Source organism: Dendrobium catenatum, unplaced genomic scaffold (assembly GCF_001605985.2).
Source record: "Dendrobium catenatum unplaced genomic scaffold, ASM160598v2 fragScaff_scaffold_1574, whole genome shotgun sequence".
NCBI classification, from domain to species: domain Eukaryota; kingdom Viridiplantae; phylum Streptophyta; class Magnoliopsida; order Asparagales; family Orchidaceae; genus Dendrobium; species Dendrobium catenatum.
Window position 1 is genome coordinate 1,059,690 of NW_021320036.1, and position 23,649 is coordinate 1,083,338.

The following is a 23,649-nucleotide window of genomic DNA, read 5'->3' on the forward strand; positions in this document are numbered from 1 at the left end:
AAAACCCTAGGTTAAGTTGATCAAGCATTAGTCAGACTGGAAAGGGTTTTTGTCAAATAAGAAGAGTTGAGCCAATTGAGTTTGAAGGAAAAATTGGATGACTGAGGAAGTTGTAAGGGGAGCTGATGGGTTGGGACCTCTTAGCCCTTGAAGAGAGCTAGATCCACCTATTAAGTTGAGGTGATAAGGTAGTCCTTTAAAAATATTAATGTCCTAACTAGGTTTATCTTGTGGCTAGGACTATTGGGCCGAGTCAAGGCTTTATAGTCTTGGTGACTAAATATAAGATTTTAATAACTACATTCCTGATCGCTTACTGTCCTCACCTTTCAGGAGCATGCCCATTGTCCACTCTAATCATCCTCAATTACTCAATATACGGTTTACCCAAAGCTTGACCATTGCATGACATTCATAGTCATATGACATTTATTATTAACTCTGGCACTTTCTGTACTCTTTATGCTAAATCCAAATGAGAAATTTAATATGGTTCATTTTCCATTAGACTATACTGATCCCTGTTCTAATTTTGTAGAAGGGTAGTCTTTTGTAATCACAGATTATGATTGTTCAAATCATTTCAAATAGGTTAGGTGCATTAATTTTTCCGTTTCTTATTCTTCCACGCAAGGATACAACAATAGCAACAACAAGCCTTTATCCCACGATGTGGGGTCAGCTACATAAATCATTTTTTTCCATTGCATTCTGTTGAGAGTCAATTTTTCATTTAAATTTCATAAAAAAGACCTTTTTTAATATTCTCTAGCCAAGCCTTTTTAAGTCTACATCTACATTTCTTAACTTAGGCCAAATCCAATATATATACTCTCCTAATCGGGTCATCGAAAGGCTGACATTTTATTTGTCCAAATCATCTAAGACGACTCTCTCTAATCTTATCTGCCATTGGAGCTACTCTAACCTTTTCACGCACATACTCGTTTCGCATTCTGTCTCTAAGAGTGAAGCCATTCATCCAGCTGAACATCCTCATCTCTGCAACACTTAGCTTTATGCTTCTCTTTTAACTGCCAACATTATGCATCATATGCATTGCAGGTTTCACCGCCATCTTATAGAAATTTCCTTTAAATTTGAGGGGTACTTTTCTATCACATAAAAGTCCTCTGCTTCAACCATCTAATTTAAATTATACTAATAATATCCTCATTTATTTCACCATCACTTTGACCAATAAACCCAAAATATCTAAAACTTGTACTCTTATTAATGGCTTGATCACCCAAAGTCACAATTCCTCCGGTTGATCTATTACTATTAAAATTATACTCCATGTATTCGGTTTTAGATCTACTCAAACGAAAACTTTTAGATTCTAAGGTTGACTTTCATAATTCAAGTTTTCTTTTGACTCCCTCTCTAGGCTTATTAATAAGAAAAATATCATCAGCAAAAAGCATACACCAGAGAACATCCCATTGTAAATGTCTAGTAGGAACATTCATGACCAAATAAAAAAGACATGGGCTTAAAGCCGATCCTTGATGTAATCCAATTGAAATAGGAAAGTATTTGGTCAAACCACCTTGTGTTTGAACACAAATAACAACTCCTTTATGCATATCTTTAATGACTTGAATATAAGCATTATTAGCTCATTTCTTTTTTAGTACTCTCTAGAGCATTTTTCTTAGAACTTTATAATATGTTTTCTTTGAATAAAAAATATCATATATAGATCCTCTTTATTCTCTCAGTACTTTTCCATTAAACCTCTTAATAAATGTATATAGCTTTCATAGTAGACCCTACTTGACATGAATCCAAATTGATTCCGAGAAACATTAGTATCATGTTTTAACCTATGCTCATTAACTCTCTCCCATAGTTTTTAAATATGAAACATTAAGTTAATTCCTCTATAATTCGCATGCTCTTATGCATTACTTTTATTCTTAAAGATAGGAATCAACACTCTTCTTTTCCACTAATCTGACATTTTTTTGTCTTCAAAATAATATTAAAATGTTTTGTAAGCCAAGAAATTCTTTAATCTCCTAATCATTTCCGCACATATATTGCAATATTATTAGTTCAAACCACTTTTCTATGCTTCATATTCTTTAAGGCCTTTATAACTTAAGTTTTATTAATATGAAGATACAAATTAAAATCCCTATTATTATTCAGGGTGTAAGGTCACTAAAGTTTATAGTATTCTTACAATCTTTATTGAAAAGTTTATTGAGATATATCATCCACTTTTGTTGAATATCCTCTTTAATAAAATCATTTTTTTAACTTCATCCTTAATACATTTCACTTGAATTAAATCCTAATTTTCTCATCTCTTTATTTCTCTAGCTTATATGTATATTTTTCACTCTCCTTAGTATCTAATCTATTATGTATATCTTTAAAATCTAAATTTTTTGCATCACATGTTGTTTTCTTTAATTTCTTATGAGTCTCTTTATATCTTTTTAAAATTTTCATGTTTTTACATCCAAATCTAATTTTTATAACAAACCTTCTTATATTTTATCTCTTTTATATATATATATATATTTTGATTTCGTGCAATGATCATATGCAAATTTCCATTCAAAATTAAGCCAAAAAATGCTATTCTTCGGTTATGGATATTCTAATCTATAGTTTTAGCCATTAAAAATAAATATTCCTACTTTGGTCAATCACTGATTGCAACATTCAATGATTGGCCATGCATGGGACCTTAACACCCCTATTTGGATATTTTTGACCAATGCATCTCTTTCTACTTACCCTCTATAGAAGAGGGAAAAATTATTTCGTGTGGATACCGAATGTCGTCCGGAGACTAATTAGAATGTGCCATATCAGCCATGTGGCTCGGTACTACTCTCGGTACTGTTGATGTGCGACGCATTCTGATTGGTCTCCGGACAACGTTCTGCATCCGTTCTCCGCACAAAATAATTTCTTCTATAGAGGAGGTCCTCCCCTATGACATCATCACAAAAACAAGCTATAACACTTCTATAGGCAACAAATTCAGATTGGGGACATGCTTGACTACAACCTTCTACTAATATTCATGTCAGCATTCATGACACGAATCTGATTGGAAATCCTTCGCTCTACTCCTAATTGGCGCATCCTAAATTAGATGCATATTTTTATAAAGATTCATATAAGAAACTAGAGAGGAATTAAAGAGTCTTCTCTTTTTAAATGTGTCATAATATGATCTTCAAGACATGGACACTGGTATTCACATCCTACACCAATTTTATGCCAAGGATGGTAATTGTATTTTGGCCACATTGTCCATAAAAGGATAACAACGACATAGATTCATCATTCATGCCTATATGCAAATTTAGGTTTTATTTGTGATGGCGTTCTTAGTGCTTCTTAAAATATTTTCTTGGTACAAATAATTTTTGTACTAGAAAATTACTTGAAAAAAAAAGAAAGCTATCCCAAGCTTCTTTTGAAACAGTTTTTTTGGCGCTTTCTAAACTAGTTTTTCAGCCCAAATTTTATTTTTAATTATAAATTTTTGTACTAGTAAACTGCTTTAGAAATCAATAAGAAAATGATCTCAAATGAAGCTTGGGACGACTTTCTTATTGTTTTGTCAAGCTGATTTTTAGTAAAAAAGCAAAGAAAGAAATAGTTGTCTAAAGCATCCATGTTTTGTTTGAGATAGCTTTCTTATTACTTTTTAAAATAGTTTTTTAGTACACAAATTTTTTAAATTAAAAATTTTTATGCTCGAAAGTGATTTTAGAAAGTAATAAGAAAAATATTCCAAACGGAGCCTTAATCGTTTTACCTAGGTATCTTTTGTGCTTGGACATAAGTCTTTTATTGAAAGTTCGCACAGATATAAAATGAATGGTTTTGCCCATATCCTTGCAAAGATATGTAGATTACATTCCCTCTGTTGTTTTTTATTGCAGTTCAGATATTTGTTCAATCAAGTTCAAGCACATTTTTTTGTTTGTCATTTCTAGCAATAAGCATGAGAAAAAAGAGGATTTTTTTTTTCTTGAGAAAAAAGAGGGGTTTAAATGGATAGCACTAATTTTTTTTTATAATTTATATATGTGACAAAGTATTTTATTTATTAAAATATTAAGACAATAATAATAATAATAATATCTTAAATTATCATATTTCATTACACCAAATTGATCGCCCTTCACATGTTGGTTATGACAGGGGGATGTGAGGAGCGGCAGTTCAGGGCCTGGGGAGTAGGGGTGTCAATTCGGTCAATGGGTTGGGTTCGGGTCAAACTCGGATTTGATTCGGCACTATTTGGGTCAACCCGAACTCAATCCGTTTTTTAAAACGTGTCAGGTTCTCGGACCCGAACTTAATCGATTCAGGTTTGAGTCAACCCGGCCCGACACGAATGATCTAGGGTTGACCCAAAATTGCTAGTTTTTAGGTCAAAATCGAGTTTTTAGGTCAAAAATGGGTAAAAAACGGGCCAATCTCTGGTTTTCGGGTAAAATATGAGTTTTCGTGTCAATTTCGGGTTGTTGGGTCAGCCCGAATCCGACCTGATTTTTAAAACGGGTTGATTTGTTAAACCTGAACCTGACCCGTTTCAAGTCGTGTCAAAAATTGACACCCCTATTGGGGAGTAGCTGTGCTTGAGGTGGGCTAGGCAAGCTGGAGTGTTGATGTGTTTGATGTTTGTTCGGCCAAGTAGAGGTTTGGCATATGAGAGGTAGTACTATATGATCTAAATAAAAAAGTTTACATGTTAAATATCTAAATTATTTTTGCGAGCTATGTCTGAAATCCCCTTGAGAAAATTTAAGAAAATCTTGGTTAGAAGCTCCTCCTATCAATTTTTGTTAGGAGTGCTAGATAAGTACAACAACAATAACAACAATAAGTCTTTATCCCACTATGTGGGGTTGATTACATGAATTATTTTTCTCCATTGTGTTCTATTAAGAATTAATTTCTCATCTAAATCTTATAAAGAAAGGTCATTTTTAATATTTTTAAGCAATTCTTTTAAGGTCTATCTCTATCTTTCTTAACATAAGTTAAGTCTAATACATCTAATTTCCTAACCGGGTCATTGGAAGGTTGCTATTTTATTGGATTAAACCATCTAAGGCGACTCTCTCTAATCTTATCTTCCTTTGAAGCCACTAATGTTTTCACGTATATGCTCATTTTGTATCATGTCTCTAAGAGTAAAGTCACTCATTCTCTTGAGCATCCTCATATTTGCAACAGCTAACTTAATATTATGTTTCTCTTTTAATGGCCAACATTTTGCATCATAAAGCATTGCATGTCTCACTATCATTTTATAGAATTTTCCCTTAAGTTTGAGAGGGACTTTTCTTTCACACAACAAGCTCGATGCATTTCTCCACTTAAACCATAGAATTTGAATTCTACCAATAATATCCCCATCAATGTCACCATCACTCTAAACAATAGATCCAAGATATCTAAAACGTGTACTCTTATTAATGACTTGATCGCCCAAAGTCACAATTCCCTCACTATATTTATTATTAGTAAAATGATCTCTATATACTTAATTTTAAATCTATTCAAATGAAAGCTTTTAGACTATAAGGTTGACATCTATAATTCAAATTTACATTCAACTCTCTTTTGTCTTATCAATAAGAAGAAAATTATCAGCAAAAAAACATACACTAGGATAAAACCTCTTGCAAATGTCTAGTGAAAAACCTCTTGCAAATGTCTAGTGAAAACCTCCATGACTAAAGCAAAAAGATATGAGGCTGATCCTTGATATAATCCAATTGAAATAGAAAAATACTTGATCAAACCACCTTGTGTTTGAACACAATAATAACTCCAAAATCTTCTAACAAAAAATAACATATAATAAAAAATATAAGATATTTGTAAGAAAATTATGAAATAACTTTTCTGTGCTATAAAATAACAATAAAAATTTATTTTGTATTAAAAAAATTATAATAAAATTATAATACATATATATTATAATTTTGATCATTAATTTTACACAACACAAAATAATTCCAGAAGCTTTTGACCCAGAAATAGAGCCAATCTTTTGATTCATTTGACATCATAAGCGAAAAGAAAGCATCAAAATGTAAGAATATTTCATAATGAATACACGATGATACAATTATCAATTAGGTCAAAAAAGGAGTTTTGGGGTTATTTTTTAGTATAAAATAATTATTTTGTACTTATTATTAAAATGTTTAAATATTTTATAATTCTAATTAAATCCTATTTTATTTATAATGCACTTTGTGTTATAAAATTTTATTATGAACATCTGTTTCTTTTTCATGATAATATAATACTAAAATTAGATTATTTAAATGAATTATATAATTAGGAGCATGTAAATATAAATTCACTTTTTTTTTCTTTTATTTCATTTTAAATGAAAATAAAATATAAATAATGGCCACTCATTCTTTTAGTTTCTTTTGTTGAGAGTGAGATGCTAAGATGGGCTGTAAAATTAATGAACTTGTTTGGAGATAAGTGTAATATAAATTAGATATATTTTGTATTTGATCTCAAAGTACATTTAAGAGTTTTAAATCTCATCTTGATTATTTTTAACACTTTTTTGGGGTTAAATGTGCAACTTGTTTTACTTAACTTAAAATAAGTAAATAATTAATTATAAAAAATCCATGATGATTAGGTCAAATACTGTGCCATGAAAGAACACATGACCAATAGTAAGTGTTGCGTCCTGAAGTATTTGTGGCAGTAGAGAAATATAAAGCTTAACGTCTTAGCTTTGTACGAAAATCCGACACACAATCAAATAAGAGAAAGGGTGTGTAACATTTATAAGACACCAATATTTTTACGTGGAAAACCCCTAAAAAAGGGGGAAAAACCACGGGGCTTGGCCCAGTATGAATGAATCCACTAGTATTGTAGTTGATTACAAATGAGGTCCTTCCTCAGGGGAAGGCCTTAGCTTGATGTACATCTTATACAGTATATTACATGGTGAAAATACAAAGCATTATTGTTGATGTATTTGTTTGGTCCAAAGGACTATAGTCAGTGTGCGACATAAGTCGGAATGACCATAGTCGGTGGGCGATGGAGGTTAGAAGGACCGTTATCAACGGGCGACAGAGGCCAGAAGGATTGTAGTCGGCGAGCGACATTAGTCAGATGGACCGTTGTCTGATGACAGAGGTTAGAAAGACGACGTTAGGTAGAAGTCCAGTAATGGACATAAGTCCAACATCAGATAGATGTCCGGTGAAAGTCCGACAATAGGTAGAAGTCCATTGTAGGGTAGAAATTTGACGATGAGCGGAGGCCCGGTGTCGGGTAGAAGTCCGACGTAAGTTGGAGGCAGAGGAGAACTCCAACGTTAGATGGTATTCGGGTAGAACTCTGGCGTCACGTGGAGTTCGGGTGAAACTCCAGCGTCACTTGGAGGTTGGGCGGAATTCCGGCATCACTTGGAGTTCGGGCGGAATTCCGGCGTCACTTAGAAGTCGGATGGAATTCCGTCACTTGGGCAAAATTCCAGCATCTCGTGGAAGTTGGGCAGAATTCCGATGTCACTTCGACAGAATTCCGGTGGCGGTGGTCGAGGAGTTTCTTCCCTCATAATCTTCTCTTCTTTCTTGCTTCTCCTTGATTTGGCCCTCCTCCTTGCTTTTGCTCTCCCCCCTCTCTCAAGAGAAATGAGGGGCTATTTATAAAAATTTTGGAGTGGTATGACTTATAAATAGGTGGAAGATCAAGGGCAATTAGGGAGTGGTTTGGACGGACGGTCGATATTGAATCCCTTGATCATGATTCGTTCGTCAGACATTTGAAGGTCTTAATGATATTGGAATTCAACGATCTTGGGCTCGTTGGATTCTTCTCGTCGAGCCGCTCGATTCCACTATAAGCATGTCATATTTGAAAGCTGTTTGGTAATCCAAATTATGGATCGAACCTTTCAAATGTGCTTCGGGCCTTTGATTCGGACCCATTTGGGCTTGGATTGAGCTGAATTTGGTGTCGTTGGGTTCGTATTTCCGAGACGATCAATTCGACTGTAAGTTTGCTGAAATCGGAGTTCAGATGATCCTATAATTAATTTTTAAAGTTTCCAACTTGATTTTTGCCTTGAGATTTGTGCTCGATCAAGATAATTTTTCGATGATATATCAGTTAGCATAGCGCTACTTTTGATAAATTTAATTTTGTATGCCTTATGATACATATAAATATCTTAGGTATTTATTTTCTTGAAAAATATATCACTGTATGATGGATAATCTCTCTACTCTGAGCAAATACAAGCATTTTGATAAATATTATTTCTGTTGCCACAAGTCAGATCCTCCGAATCTTTTTTTGTTATGAATAGTCTCATCTTGAAAAGGAATAGATTAGGAAGCGAAGCAATACGCTTCTTTGAATTAAGACTTTTAGTTGAAGTCGAAAATTTTCAAAATCGGCTCGGACAATTGCATTCAAAATTTGCTCATCATTTATCATGTGAGATTGTGATGATAATATTGAGTTTTGATGCCATTTGCTTGCATTTCAGGAGTATTGATGGATTGGAGATGTGGAAATTGGTCATGGTAATGGCTGATGTGTGTGAATGATAATTGGAGGTCTTGATAGATTGAGCGAAGGCACTAATAAGACTGACATTAGCAAAGGAGAAGTAGAGTCCATAATGAAGCGAAGGTGCTATCACAAGATTTTGCTCATGAAAGAGCTTACCTGGGAGACATCAATGGGACTGATATGTTTGGGGAACAAGTGAATTTTTCATGATGGAGCTCATTGGAGAAAGCACCCGTAGGACTAATGACATGTGAGAACAAGAATCGCAGCTTGAGCATTGGTTCAAACAAGCTTTTAATGAAGCAAATTGAATCAATTCAAATAAAGGTATATAAAATTTATCCATCATCATTGCTAAAATATTGCTATTTATTGCTCAAATCAATTTCTTGGAGAGATTTATATATGACTCACATATTTTTATGTATTTACATATCTAATATAAAATATTTATATTTTCTTATATAATATTCAAATATATAAATCATATGAAAAATATAATTAATATTAATTTATTTAAAGTAAAACATATATTTTGATGGAATTTATACATTAAAAAAATAAAAATAAAAATAAATAGGATGTATATATATCTCACAAAATTCATATTACATAAAATCTAACCTTTATATTTATTTATATACTACTCAAATTTTAAATTATATAAAAAATATTAATATTACTTTATTTAATGCCAACAACTCAAATATAATTGTTGATAATGCTATAATAACAAATAATAGTTTTATGATATTTATATAAATATAATGTTTTAAATGTTAAATATATAAACGTATATTGACACTTTTTTTTTTTTAATTAAAAAAATCCCAGCACGCGCTACTTCAGGCTCGCAGCCGGAAAGTTAACCGTTTCAGCCGACCACTCTCTGCTCGACTCCAGCGAGGCTTCCAATCCGAGCCGTACATTTCCTCTAACACCATCGCCGGCGATGTCGGATTCTCTTGCCGGCGGCTCACCATCCAACCACTCCCTCGCCTTCCGTGTAATGAGGCTTTGCCGGCCATCGTTCCAGGCGGAGGACTCCGTTTTGCGCCTTGACCCCTTTGATTTACTCGCGGGAGAGGATCTATTCAACAACCCCGGCGTATCCTCTACCATCATCGACCAAGCCGTTGGCGGCCCAACTTCATTCGCTGCTGGCGAAGGAGGAGACGATTTTAGCTTCCGCGGCCGATTCCAGCTTCAGAACCCTAGTGATGCTATAGCTCTACCCGGATTCCTCATTCTACCTCAGTCCTTCGGGTTCGATTGCTTGCCCGACCTCTTTTTTTTTTCTCCTTTCAGTTATTCGCTGATGATCTTAATATTTCTTTTCGTATGTAGTGCAATATATCTCGGAGAGACCTTCTGCAGTTACATCAGCATAAACAACAGCTCCAGATTTGAGGCGAGGGATGTAGTTATTAAGGTGATACTCTTTGCTTGCCCTTATTGTCATAATGTAGGTGGGATGTAATGTGCTAGCATTTGGAAGAATTTATCAACGGAGAATTTCATTGATTAGTTGGTGACTTAAACAACTGTGCCGCCAAGAACACTCATAAACGCCAAATTTACTCTATCTCTTCATCTTATATCTGTATTTGTTCTGTTTTATTTAGGTGCGCTTAATTGTTTATTATTATTTTTTTCATTAGGATGAGTTTGGCTATGATTTAGAATTGCGGTGTCACTATGAGTTGTCATTCTAATGCTGTGGTCCCTTAAATATGAAATCAGTTATATACTTATATGGTTGCTGACCAACATAAAACCTAGTGAAATGAATGAGTGAATTAGCTAGGATTGGAAATCTACAATGTTTTTCCATAAATTATAAGATTGGAAGCCTACAATGGGTTTATGGAGGAATATGCTTGGAGATGATAAACAAGCATGTTAGAGGGCACATCTAAGTATTATTGATTGAAAATGTTATACTAGCAGGTTTAGATGGTTGTGAATTTTAATGAAAGGAATAGACAGAGAGGTTTTGTTGAGACAGGATGAACAATACCTAGGAAATAATAGAGCTAAAATGCTATCTTTTTATGTAGCAGTTATAACTGGAATGTGGAAACTTTGAGCTATGAAGGTTTGTTAGAAAGCCATCATGAGTATTTCTGTAAGGGATATTGGTGAAGCTGACAATAGAAAATAAAAGCTAAATTCATGATAGAATGAATGAAAAATTGGTCAGAAATTCTGATTCAAGATGAGAGAAAACATTAAATTGGAAATGTACAATCGAGATGATATTTCTGTTCTAAAATAATAACGTAGAATGTAAATATATTTAACCGATAATGCAAGGTGACAGGTGGCATATATTTAATTGGAACTTCTTAACGTAAGTATCAAATGGTGTTTGTCTAGTAGTCTTGTGACTTTAATTATGGTTTTATAAGCTTATCTGTGCCTGAGGAATGTAACGTGATTAAATCCGGCCAAGGTAGTGGTAGAGTACATATATTGGAGAATAAGCTCTATCATGAACTTAGATTATTAAAAGCAGCAAGAAATCCAAACTTGCCAATTTGCCATCAATGTAATCCTTATATTAAATTCCAACCTTTAATACTGCTACCATAAGAAAGTAATAATTCCCCAGTAGTGTTTTGGATTTAAGAAGCTAGTTTAGTGCGAAATAGTGGAGGTAATGATGGTTATACAACTATAAATTTATAGTATAGATTGATTTACAGAATGTACCGAACAAAATGTCAATGAGTTTTAATATCACTATTCACTGGAATTGAATGCTTGCTGGGAACTTGAGTGAAATGAAATGGAATAAAAATTAAAAGGCTCAAATCATTGGCCTTAGATTCATAATCAATTATAAAACTGTTGAGAAATTAAGTCATTTTGATGAGGACATCGATCAGAGGTTCAAACATGTGTATCGCCGGAAGCATCGCAGATCGATGGCCACGATTTAGAGTTTATATTTTTAATTATTTATGCATTTTATTTTCTTTGAGTCTTCCTATTGTACCCCTATTATGAGTTGAGTCATGTTGTAGCCCTGAGGGCAATTTAGTCTTTATTCATTCTTTTATGTTAAGACCTATATATATGTCATTTTTATTGTAATGGGATGATGAATATTTTGAATGAAAATTTTGTTGTTGTTTTCTTCTTCATCTTCATCTTGTGGTGCACTAGAGAGGAGAAAGAGAGCCCGAGGTGAGGGCAAACGCAATACCCGCCAGCAATGTTTAAAATTGCGTATTCGGGTATTGAGGCGTTTTTCATCCGTGAGGCGAGGCGGAAGACTCAAGGCGTTTTGAGGCGTAAGCCTCAAAATCAAAAGATTGCATAAACATAAAATGATAATTTTTTTATATACTAATGAGTGAATAATATAAAATATAAAAAAGCATAAGATATGAAGTGAAATCAAAATATCCCAATAATAAGACAACATGAAATGTAGTTCAACTCAAAATTCTATCTTTCCCAAATCCCAATATTCTTTTCATTAACATATAATTCAAATTTCCAAAAATAAATAGCAATGACATATCGCATAAGAACTCATAAGTCATCAGCACTCTCATCATTAAGGGGTTCTTCATTTGAATCATCATTATGATGAATTGCTCGCTCCCCTTCCTCCTCTCCTATAGAGTCCAATGTCGGGCATTTACTTCAAGATTTATGTAAGTTTTAATATATATAGCGTGAGGCGTAAGCCTCATGCCAGTGAGGCGGAATTTTGAAATTCAAATTTCAAATTAAAAAACTTTCCTTATTTGCAAAGTCTAAATAAGGAAGTTTTTCGAATTCAAAATTCAAACGGAATCTGATTGAATGACTCATTATTTCCCCCCCATAAGTTTCAAACTCATTTGGAAAGGGATTAACTCTCCCTAATCACTCCTCCCCCTCTCACAATGCCGCCGACCCTACTAGGGTGGAAATCCCTTTAATGCTATTTTAATGCATTCAATTCACTTGATTCAAAATCTAAATTCAAATTAACCTCCCTCCAAATTTACTCAAATCTGAAATTAAATTCAGATTTTGACTAAATCCCTTCAACACTCCACCTAACCTAATCTCCCCAAACCCTAGCAGCCTCCCTCATCTCTACCGCCGACCCCTCTCCTCTTTCCCCTTCCCCACTTTGGCCGGCCCTCTCCTTGCTCCCCTTGGGAAGTTTGAAGCCAAGAGAAGAAGAAGACGACGCCTTCCCACCTCCACTTCAATGACGTATGGCCGATCCTGAAGTTGATAGCGGATTCGTACTCGACGTCTACGGAGACATCCACATCGCTCGATCTCCATTCTTCGACGTCGGGTTTGGTTTTGACAACACCGTTGAAGACTACTTGAACCGAATCCTCCCCAACCTCGTGGACATCATCGATGACCAATTCTCGGACTACGAGTGGACCATCAACGGCCATCTACCCGAGACACCTCCACCTCCGACTACTTCTCTACCACCGTTGACCTTTCCGTGGATTAAGACCGTTGGTGTCGCAATCGTCCTCGTGGCATCGTTGGGTGTGCTGAAGACCTCCCGCTAAAGCCTAGTGTGGTCGAGTGATCAATCCCCGAGGTGAAAACTCTCATTATTAAATCATGGATTGTTGATTAAGAGCTTTTAATATTGCTACTATCTTTGTTTATCTATGAGATTTGGTTAATCTACATGTACTCCTTCGCCTAAGCAAGTGAAAAACTAAGACTCTTTAATAAATTTGCTTGTCATCACAATAAGTTATTGATTTGGGATTACATTGCAATTAGCTCTGAAATTTCTTAATAAGCTCATGTGCATTTGGTTTCATATCATCTTGGTATCAAAGCATGGCTAGCATGCGTTACATGTGCTAGATACATCTTAGGAGCCTACTTTAACTTGTCCTTAGTTATTTGTATGCATAACATCATCTAGATAGTTTTATTTTCTGTTTTCCATTTGCTGTCCAGAAAATCCTGCAGTAGTTTCTTCATTTTACATAAGCATATTTCATTGTTTAAGTGCTGCCATCATCCCCATGACATCCATAATAGTCTAGGCCACTTAGACAATTGACTTAACTTGCTGTCCACTAAATTTCTGCACCTAGTAGTCGCCGTTGGGTGAGTTTTAAGTAGTGTTCATTTGTTGTCCACATCCTAGAGTCCATCTAAATTGCTTAGATAACTTCGTCCATCATATTAGTTTGCTGTCCTGAATTTTCCCGTTGCTGTTGGTACCTTTTTAGTGAGCAAACCAGTGTGATTAGCTGCTGCCCTTGACTTAGGAACCCTCCCTAGTGTCCCCTAGCACCCAACCATGGATCCGGAACACATTCAAACAACCTTAGTCCTGATTGTGGGCCAATTGGGAACGGTTACACAGAAAATTAGGAACACCCAAACAGACTTAGCTGAGTTTAGATGCCAAACAGGAGATAGACTTGACAACATTGAGAAGATAGGAAATCCAGCCATCTACACCCCTTCTAGGCCCCACTCTCCTTATGGAGACGACAACCGCACTGAATACGGACCTCATAGAGACCACTACCGACCCAATCAAGAATCGGTAGGACGTGACACATCTTGGAGAGACAACGATACCTAACTTCTTAAGAGTATTAAGATAGATGCCCCGACTTTTGATGGTACGTTAGATCCCCAAGTTTTCCTTGATTGGCTCAAAGGAATGAATAGTTATTTTAAGTGGTACAACATTTCGAAAGAAAGAAAGGTCCGATTTGCTGAGAGGAAGTTGACTGGTAGAGCCAACCAGTATTGGACTAACATAGAGCACATGCGGGAAACACGAGGAGAATACCCTATAACTGATTGGGGAACAATGAAGCAAGAGTTGAAGCGAAAATACTTCCCTCCTTCATACTATCCTAGACTTTTGGATCGTTGGAATAGATTAACCCAAGGTAACAAGCCCGTTAAGGAATACATCTCGGCCTTTGATGACTATTCGATGTAATGGAGAAGAAACCACCACTCCTGCCCAACTTTTGTCATTGTTTAGAGCTGGGCTAAGAGAAGATCTTAGGAATAAACTTTTTGTCAGAGGAGTGAATACTTTTGAAGCCGCCTGTAGTCTTGTACTAGACTTAGAAGAATTTAGGAGCCATGCCTCTAGGATCCAAGATTACCGTCCTAACCCGTTCAAGTCCTCCTCTAGCCAAACTTACAACAAGCCCACTGGACTCCCAAGTAGTCGGCCCACCCAGGGCCAAACCCAACCTCGTTCGGACTATAAAGGAAAAACACCAGAACGGGAAACCCCCAAAACCTCTGTGATCTAAATGCCTTTCTCTATTTTCTCTCTCTTCTTCATATTTCAATTTCTTTCTGGCCAAGCAACCAAGTGAGGGAGTTGTATATATATATATATATATATATATATATATATATATATATATATAATGGCACTTAAGAAGGCCAATGCGTCTTATTAGGTCAAGCGGTCCAATGAGAATTCATTAGAGACTAGTATGCCTTATAAGGTTATTAATAATTTCATAAGGTTTAGGGTGGTTTGATCAGGGGCCGAACTAGTTCATTATATTGATGATGACGAGGAATTTTTCAATGAGGAAGATACTGCCGTGATCCACTGCCTCCAAAAGATGGACCACTTAGACCTACAAGTCATTACTTCTCACAGCCTAAGCCAAGCGACGACTGGCGAAGAACCTCAATCTTCTACACTTTCACCAAGATAGGGGATAAAAATTGCAAGGTTATAATAGACAGTGGAAGTTGTATTAACGCCGTGTCATCTTCAATGATTTCCAAACTTCATTTGAAGACCACGCCACACTCGAACCCCTACAAAGTCCCCTGGATCAACTCGACCGCCCTGGAGGTGAAAGATAGGAGTCTCGTTCCTATAGAATTCATTGGATACAAAGAGAAAATCTGGTGTGATGTGTTGGCTATGGATGTAGGCCAAATAATGCTCGGTCGCCCCTGGCTATTCGATAACGATGTACATATATATGGCCGATCAAACACCTGCGTGTTTGAGCACGAGGGCAAGAAAATTAAGCTCCTCTCCACCCAACCCAAGTCTACCAAGGTGGACGTCAAACCCAACTCCCTTAAACCCAACGCTGGCCTGAACTTATTAACTGCTAAGGACTTGAGTACAGAACTAGAATCAGGAGCCCCTCTCTATGCGTTAGTTGCTCGAGAGTGAGTGTAACCCCAGAAGAGCCCGTTCCCGAGGAAGTTCGTCCGCTCTTGGAAACTTTTGCTGACGTCTTCCCAGAAGATCTGCCCCACCAACTGCCTCCTTTAAGGGATATTCAACACACTATTGACCTAGTGCCTAGAGCTTCGTTGCCAAATTTGCCCCATTACCGAATGACCCCTGCTGAGCATGAGGAGCTCAAGAAACAAGTGGATGAGTTGTTACAATGTGGGTTCATTAAGGAGAGTCTTACCCCGTGTACTGTTCCCGCCCTTCTTACCCCTAATTAGGATGGGTCGTGGAGAATGTGTGTTGATAGCCGTGCTATCAACAAAATCACGGTCAAGTATCGCTTCCCAATCCCTCGGTTAGATGACATGTTAGACATGATGACCGGAGCCACACTTTTTTCTAAGATTGATCTTAAGGCTATCACTAAATTAGAATCCGCCCGGGGGATGAATGGAAGACCGCGTTCAAAATCAAAGATGGGTTATACGAGTGGACTGTTATGCCTTTCGGCTTAAGCAATGCCCCAAGCACGTTCATGAGAGTAATGACCCAAATCCTTAAACCTTTCCTAGGGAAATTTGTAGTAGTTTACTTTGATGATATTTTGATTTATAGTAATTCGGTGGATCAACACTTGAACCATTTAAGACAAGTCTGCGAAGTACTGAGGAGAGATCAAATGTTTGCCAATCCCAAGAAGTGCATGTTCCTAACTGATCACGTAATTTTTCTGGGATTCATTATATCCTCCTAAGGCATATCTGCTGACCCCGAAAAAGTGCGAGCAATCAATGAATGGCCTGAACCTAAGAACATTAGAGATGTTAGAAGTTTTCACGGACTGACCACATTTTATAGGAGATTCATCAGAAATTTTAGCACTATAGTGGGTCCAATCACTGACTGTCTAAAGAAAAGAGAATTTCACTAGACGATGTCTGCCTCTAAGGCTTTCGAGGAGATAAAGAGAAATGGTTGAGGCACCAGTCATGCGACTGCCGGATTTTTCTAAGATTTTCGAAGTGACATGTGATGCATCTGACATAGGCATAGGAGGAGTACTATCCCAAGAGGGACACCCAGTTGCCTACTTTAGTTAAAAGTTAAACGACATTAGGCAACACAACCACCTACGATAAAGAATTTTACGCCATCATTCAGTCACTCAGATACTGGAGACACTACCTGCTTCCCCAAGAATTTGTTATTTTCTCTGACCATGAAGCCCTACGATATATAAACTCCTAAAAGAAGCCGAATGCACGTCATGGTCGGTGGGTTGAATTTTTGCAAGAATACACTTACACGATTAGACACAAAGCGGGTTCTGAGAATAAGGCTGTTGATGCACTTAGCCGTCAGATGATGATCGCTCGTGAGATGAGGACGGAAGTGATAGGTTTCGAGCGACTTAAGGAAGACCACTTGGATTGTCCTGACTTTAAAGAAACCTATTCCGCTTTAACAACTGGAGGTGAATGAATTATGGATGATTTCATGTTGGAAGATGGATATTTATTCAAATCCCAAAAACTTTGTATTCCCAAAACGTCTCTTTGCGAATTTCTTGTTTGGGAATTACATACTGGTGGTTTAGCAGGACACTTCGGTCAAACTAAAACGATTGTTGCGATTGAGAATCGATTTTTCTGGCCAAGTATTAAGCGTGATGTAAGCAAACTAGTTAAGCGATGTCACACCTGCCAATTAGCCAAGCATAGAAAACAAAACACAGGCCTATATACCCCACTCCCTGTACCTAACTCTCCATGGCAAGATGTGAGCATGGATTTCGTCCTTGGACTACCCAAAACTGTTAGAAAGCATGATTCTGTCTACGTGGTAGTTGACTGATTTTCAAAAATGGCACTTTATCCCTTGCTCTAAGACTTTCGACGCTTCCCTCGTCGCAAAACTTTACTTTAAAGAGGTAGTTAGACTCCATGGCCTCCCCAAAACCATAGTGTCTGACAGAGACGTTAAGTTTACTAGCTATTTTTGGAAGACTCTTTGGCACCACATGGACACCAAACTCCAATTCTCCGCAGCCTTCCACCCCCAAACAGATGGGCAAACTGTAGTAGTAAATAGAAGTTTAGGCAACCTCCTAAGAACCTTGGTAGGGGAAAACATTCGAGATTGGGATTCTAAACTACCCATAGCCGAGTTCGCTTACAACAATTATGTGAATAGAACGACAGGTCTAAGTCGCGCTGAAATTGTGTATGGATACCAACCTAGGCAATCCATTGATCTAATCCCCATGAGTTCATTAGGTAGAACGTCTGAGTCTGCATATGCATTTGCATCTCATCTCCAGGAGCTTCATAAAGAAATTAAAAGATGAATTGAATAAAGTAATTCCAATTATAAGCTTATTGCGGATCACATGAAAAGATTTAAAGAATTTGAGGTTGGAGACTTTGTGATGGTACGGATCCGTCCGGAGCGTTTTCCTCCAGGCTCCGTGAAGAAGTTGCATGCTTGAAGCGCCGGACCTTTTAAGATTTCAAAGATAAATAGTAATGCTTATGTGTTGGACCTCCCTAAGGGTTTTAACATCAATCCTATATTTAATATAGAAGATCTAGTAACCTTTGAGGGACCAGAGTTGAACCCTAATAATCCACTTCAAAATGAGCCTTGTGAGAACCCACCTAGTGAGATCTCCAGCCTACCTCCACTCCCCAATTTACTCCATTTACCCATTGCGGAGAAGGTTGAAGCTATACTTGACGATGAAATCATCTCCATGAAGGAAGGTGGATGCCAAAGGTACTTGATTCGCTGGAAAGGGAAGCCGGTGACAGAGGATACATGGATTGATCGAGAGGAGTTACAGAGTTTGGATCCAGATCTCCTAGAGATGTACGAGAGCTCCAGAGATTTTCACTCGACGGGGTTGAGCTTGCTCCCACTCGGGGAGAATGATGAGGACATAGATCAGAGGTTCAAATATGTGTATCGCCGAAAGCATCGCAGATCGACGGCCACGATTGAGAGTTTATATTTTTAATTATTTATGCATTTTATTTTCTTTGAGTCTTCCTAATGTACCCCTATTATGAGTTGAGTCATGTTGTAGCCCTGAGGGCAATTTAGTCTTTGTTCATTCTTTTATGTTAAGACATATTTATAGGTCATTTCTATTGTAATGGGATGATGAATATTTTGAATGAAAATTTTGTTGTTGTTGTCTTCTTCTTCTTTATCTTGTGGTGCACTAGAGAGGAGAAAGAGAGCCCGAGGTGAGGGCAAATGCAATACCCGCCAGTCATTGGAAGAGTCCGTGAGTCGTGGTCTACCTCCTTCATCCCGTTCTTCTTTCCTTCCCTAACCCGCCAGCCCTAGCCTTTCCCTTAGCCGCCGACCACACATCCTTCCCCTTATCCCTCACATCATTTCACCCACTAGCTTCCCCACTTCAACTCCAAGCTCCATCAAGACCCACCCCAACCCGACGGCAAGATCTGCCCCCTCCCCTTGACCGCCAGCCATCTTCCTTGATCCTAGTCGTTATGATGAATTCGTTCTTCATAATGACTCTCCCATAATTTAGATCGTGCCTTAAAGAAGGGAGTTGTTGAATTTTGAAATTCAAATTTCAAATTCAAAAACTTAACTTATTTGCAAAGTCTAAATAAGAAAGTTTTTCGAATTCAAAATTCAAACGGAATCTGATTGAATGACTCATTATTTTCCCCTCATAAGTTTCGAACTCATTTGGAAAGGGATTAACTCTCCCTAATCACTCCTCCCCCTCTCACAATGCCGCCGGCCTACTAGGGTGGAAATCCCTTTAATGCTATTTTAATGCATTCAATTCACTTGATTCAAAATCCAAATTCAAATTAACCTCCCTCCAAATTTACTCAAATCTGAAATTAAATTCAGATTTTGACTAAATCCCTTCAACACTCCACCTAACCTAATCTCCCCAAACCCTAGCCGCCTCCCTCATCTATACCGCCGACCCCTCTCCTCTTTCCCCTTCCCCACTTTGGCCGGCCCTCTCCTTGCTCCCCTTGGGCAGTTTGAAGCCAAGAGAAGAAGAAGACGACACCTTCCCACCTCCACTTCAATGACGTATGGCCGATCCTGAAGTTGATAGCGGATTCGTACTTGACGTCTACGGAGACATCCACATCACTCGATCTCCATTCTTCGACGTCGGGTTTGGTTTTGACAACACCGTTGAAGACTACTTGAATCGAATCCTCCCCACCCTCGTGGACGTCATCGACGACCAATTCTCGGACTACGAGTGGACCATCAACGGCTATCCACCCGAAACACCTCCGACTCCGACTACTTCTCCACCACCGTCGACCTTTTCCGTGGATTAAGATCGTTGGTGTCGCTATCGTCCTCGTGGCATTGTTGGGTGTGCTGAAGACCTTCTCCCGCTAAAGTCTAGTGTAATGGAGTGATCAATCCCCGAGGTGAAAACTCTCATTATTAAATCGTGGATTGTTGATTAAGAGCTTTTAGTATTGCTATTATCTTTGTTTATCTATGAGATTTGGTTAATCTACATGTACTCCTTCTCCAAAGCAAGTGGAAAACTAAGACTCTTTAATAAATTTGCTTGTCATCACAATAAGTTATTGATTTGGGATTACATTGCTATTAACTCTGAAATTTCTTAATAAGCTCCTGTGCATTTGGTTTCACATCACATTTCCTTCAATTTTTGTTAATCCATTCAAAGCCTTGTAATAAATGAAAAAAAGTTGCATAGATAAGTCTTTCTGCATTCTTATTATGAATCATTTGGAAGAGATAAGCAGAGTTATGATTTTTCATTAGGAATTGATCTACATAATATACATAACTAAGTATAATTGTCTTTTAATATCACTGAAATTGATGTTTGCTTTGTATAGTAAAAGGACAATTTACATATGCAGTTTTTTATTTTCATTTTATTCATGAATCTGATATGTAAGAGGGCAGCAGGCCAGTCCAGCTAGAACTGGACCAGCAGGGGGCGGAAAAGGCAAGGGATTCGGCCCCCCTTTTAGGGCCAATTAAACCTATAATTACATATGTGAGAAGATGAATTAAGGAAGGGATTAATTAGGAAGGATTTCAAGGATTTCTTAATTGAAATTCAAATTGGAGTGGAAAATATATTAGGAAATGGGGGATGATTTAGAAAGGGATAGGAAGGATTTTCTAATTGAAATACAAATTAGAGAGGGAAATATATGATGAGGAGGGGGAGGGGGGGCTGATTTAGGAGGGAAATAGGAGAAGCTTATTTGAGGCTAAGCTTATGATTTATTTTTGTTTATGCAGAATTTTATTTAAGAGTTGCTATAGTTCTCTTTTTGTGAGGGCTTCCTAGTGGCGTCTAGGAAGTTTGGGAGAGCTAATCTATCTCTCGAACTATAGATCGCTTGTATCTTTCTTTCTTATTGAAGTTATAATAAAAAATCAATCATCTACATTCGTATTTCTGCACTTTTTCAATTGTGTGTTTTGCTATTTTTGTCTCCAAGGTGTATCAGAATCCTTGGAGGATATAAGGTGATATTGGTTTATCTCATGTCAAAGATGGAGTAATAGAAAATGCACAACTAAATATCATTATTTTTGGTATCATTGAGAGTGCATCTTGCTAGGTGAATACAGCTTATGTCTAGGGAGCAATTTATTATTGTTTGATTTCTTATTTTGTTGCTCAATGCTACTTTAATTAAATGCAGGCAGAAATTCAGACAGAAAGACAAAGAATATTAATGTTGGATACATCCAAGTCACCTGTTGAATCTATAAGATCGGGGGGAAGATACGATTTCATCGTGGAACATGATGTTAAGGAACTAGGATCTCACACGTTGGTACCATTTGCATGTGTAACAAATATTTTTCTTACTCTTATTATCATTGGTAATTAAGTACATTGCTCTTGTAATCCTAGGCTTGTTTGCACTGCGCTCTACAATGATGGTGATGGGGAGCGTAAATATCTTCCACAATTTTTTAAATTTGTTGTTGCTAATCCCCTTTCAGTTAGAACAAAGGTAATCTTCCATTTCCTTATGAGGAAGATAAGTTATCAACGCAAATAAGTGATATACTTTATGCTATGTTAAGATTTCATTCATTCTTTTGGTTTCACAATTAAGAATTTTAAGGTCTGTATATTTGAGATCTAAAGCAGAGTTCCAAAATGTAGTTAGATTGCTATATTTACTTTGAACCTGATGAGATCCTCTCTTATGTTTCTGCAGGTTCGCACTGTGAAGGTAGGCTTTTAGTTTGATCCTTGCAACTGATTGTGAGTAATTATCTCATATACTTCATAACTGCTTAGAGTTTCCAAGTTTCAGTCAATATGAATGCAATATCCTTTCTAGCAAACGACATTGCTCTTAAAGCTTATGGATGTCATCATTAACTCTTTTTTGTTTTTAATGCTTTTTCTTCAGTTGCTTCATGGTTAAAATTTTAAACAAGTTATAAACATGATTTCTGATAATAGGCAGTTCATTGAAATAGTTGAGCGAATTCTTATTTGCCCAGCTTACAAAGAAGCATGAAATAGATTTAAACATGGCATATGATCTTCAACCTGGCATTCTTACTCAATTTTTGGATTTTGATACTAAAGTATTCTCAATAAATGTAATTTCGATACTATCTTTGAACTATGCCCCATAGGCAAGTGAGAGATTTTAGGGAGGTGACAAGAATGTTCACATACGTTTTATATCATTTATGTGATATAACATATTGCATTGCAAATGTTAAGTTTGATTGAATTTGAGATATTGAAATAAAACTCTGATTTAAAAAAAATATCAGGAGACCACATTAAATTTATATTATGGATGACTTATATATTAAATCTGATGGTCTTGCATTTTAGATTTTATATATATATATATATATATATATATATCAGCTTCTAGTCAATTCATTTTCTTTCCTATTTAAGGAGGTGTTTTGGGCTGTTGTTGGGAGTTTTTGGAGGTGAAAAGTATTCTAAAACCTGAGGGTTCTTTTCTAGCTTGAGAGCTACTTCTTCTCTACTTAGTTCTTCTTCCAAGTCTTGTTTCTAATTCTTATTTCCACAAGTTTCCACCCCATTGTATTATTCTTCTAAAAGTGTGAGTTGTGTTGGTTTGTCAGTTTTGTTGGTATTTGCCAGAGTTGTGGTGGACTTGGATCAAAGTTGATGTGGTGGACCACTGGTTTGCATGTCCTTGAGCATTCTATTTACCTAATTATAGTTACATGTGAGGTGACCTCTAGTTGGTTGTTCTTAGAGTATTTTCTTTTTATTTATGTTTATTTGGTGATTTGCTTCTTAAGTTTTGGATTGAGTTGTGTCCTACTTTCTTTTGTGTTATCCATTGGGTTTAGATCTTCCTAGTTCCCATCAAGTATGACAAATGGCATTGCCTGTATTATTTATGGTGAAAACCTATATTCAAATTCCCTCCACCCCACCCAAAAGATCATCCAAAAAATGCTAAAAGAAATGATAATCATTTGTTGTTGTGTCTCGTTTTGTTAGACACATGATTAAAATAAAAATTACTTCTTTTACTCTTGGACATGCATATGTTGTGTCTAACTTGTGTTGGCATCTGATGGACTGGTCCCTCCTTGATTGGTCAATACTAGGTCGGCCCCTCTTGGATCCACCATATTTACGTAAGGTGGAACAAGCTTTTGCCTGATTGAGGCCGAACTGGCTTCTGCCTGAGTGAATCCTGCCCCTTTGGGGTGGGGCCTGGGGTGGAATTTGAATGAGAAGGGGGTGGCTGGGAGGGAAATTTTTAAGGGAGAGGGTTGTTTTGGAATATGTATTGTATTCCTTAAGTAAGTTGTTTACCTGGGGTTCAGTTTTTATGTTTTGTTTGCTGAAATTGAAGTTTGCTTAGGTGAGAGGGCTC

The 23,649-nt window shown here is 36.8% G+C and overlaps 1 protein-coding gene across 1 annotated transcript in view; it reads left to right on the forward strand.

Moving 5' to 3' along the window:
* Positions 1-9,413: 9,413 nt before the first annotated feature.
* The window catches only part of LOC110108179 (trafficking protein particle complex subunit 13), a 32,792-nt gene continuing 18,556 nt past the window's right edge, over positions 9,414-23,649 (forward strand). Inside the window, exons 1-5 of the mRNA XM_028700682.1 lie at positions 9,414-9,822; positions 9,904-9,988; positions 21,451-21,581; positions 21,666-21,768; positions 21,979-21,993. Coding sequence (XP_028556515.1) covers positions 9,509-9,822; positions 9,904-9,988; positions 21,451-21,581; positions 21,666-21,768; positions 21,979-21,993 — 648 coding nt within the window. The 5' untranslated portion in view covers positions 9,414-9,508. The remainder of the gene's footprint in view (positions 9,823-9,903; positions 9,989-21,450; positions 21,582-21,665; positions 21,769-21,978; positions 21,994-23,649) is intronic.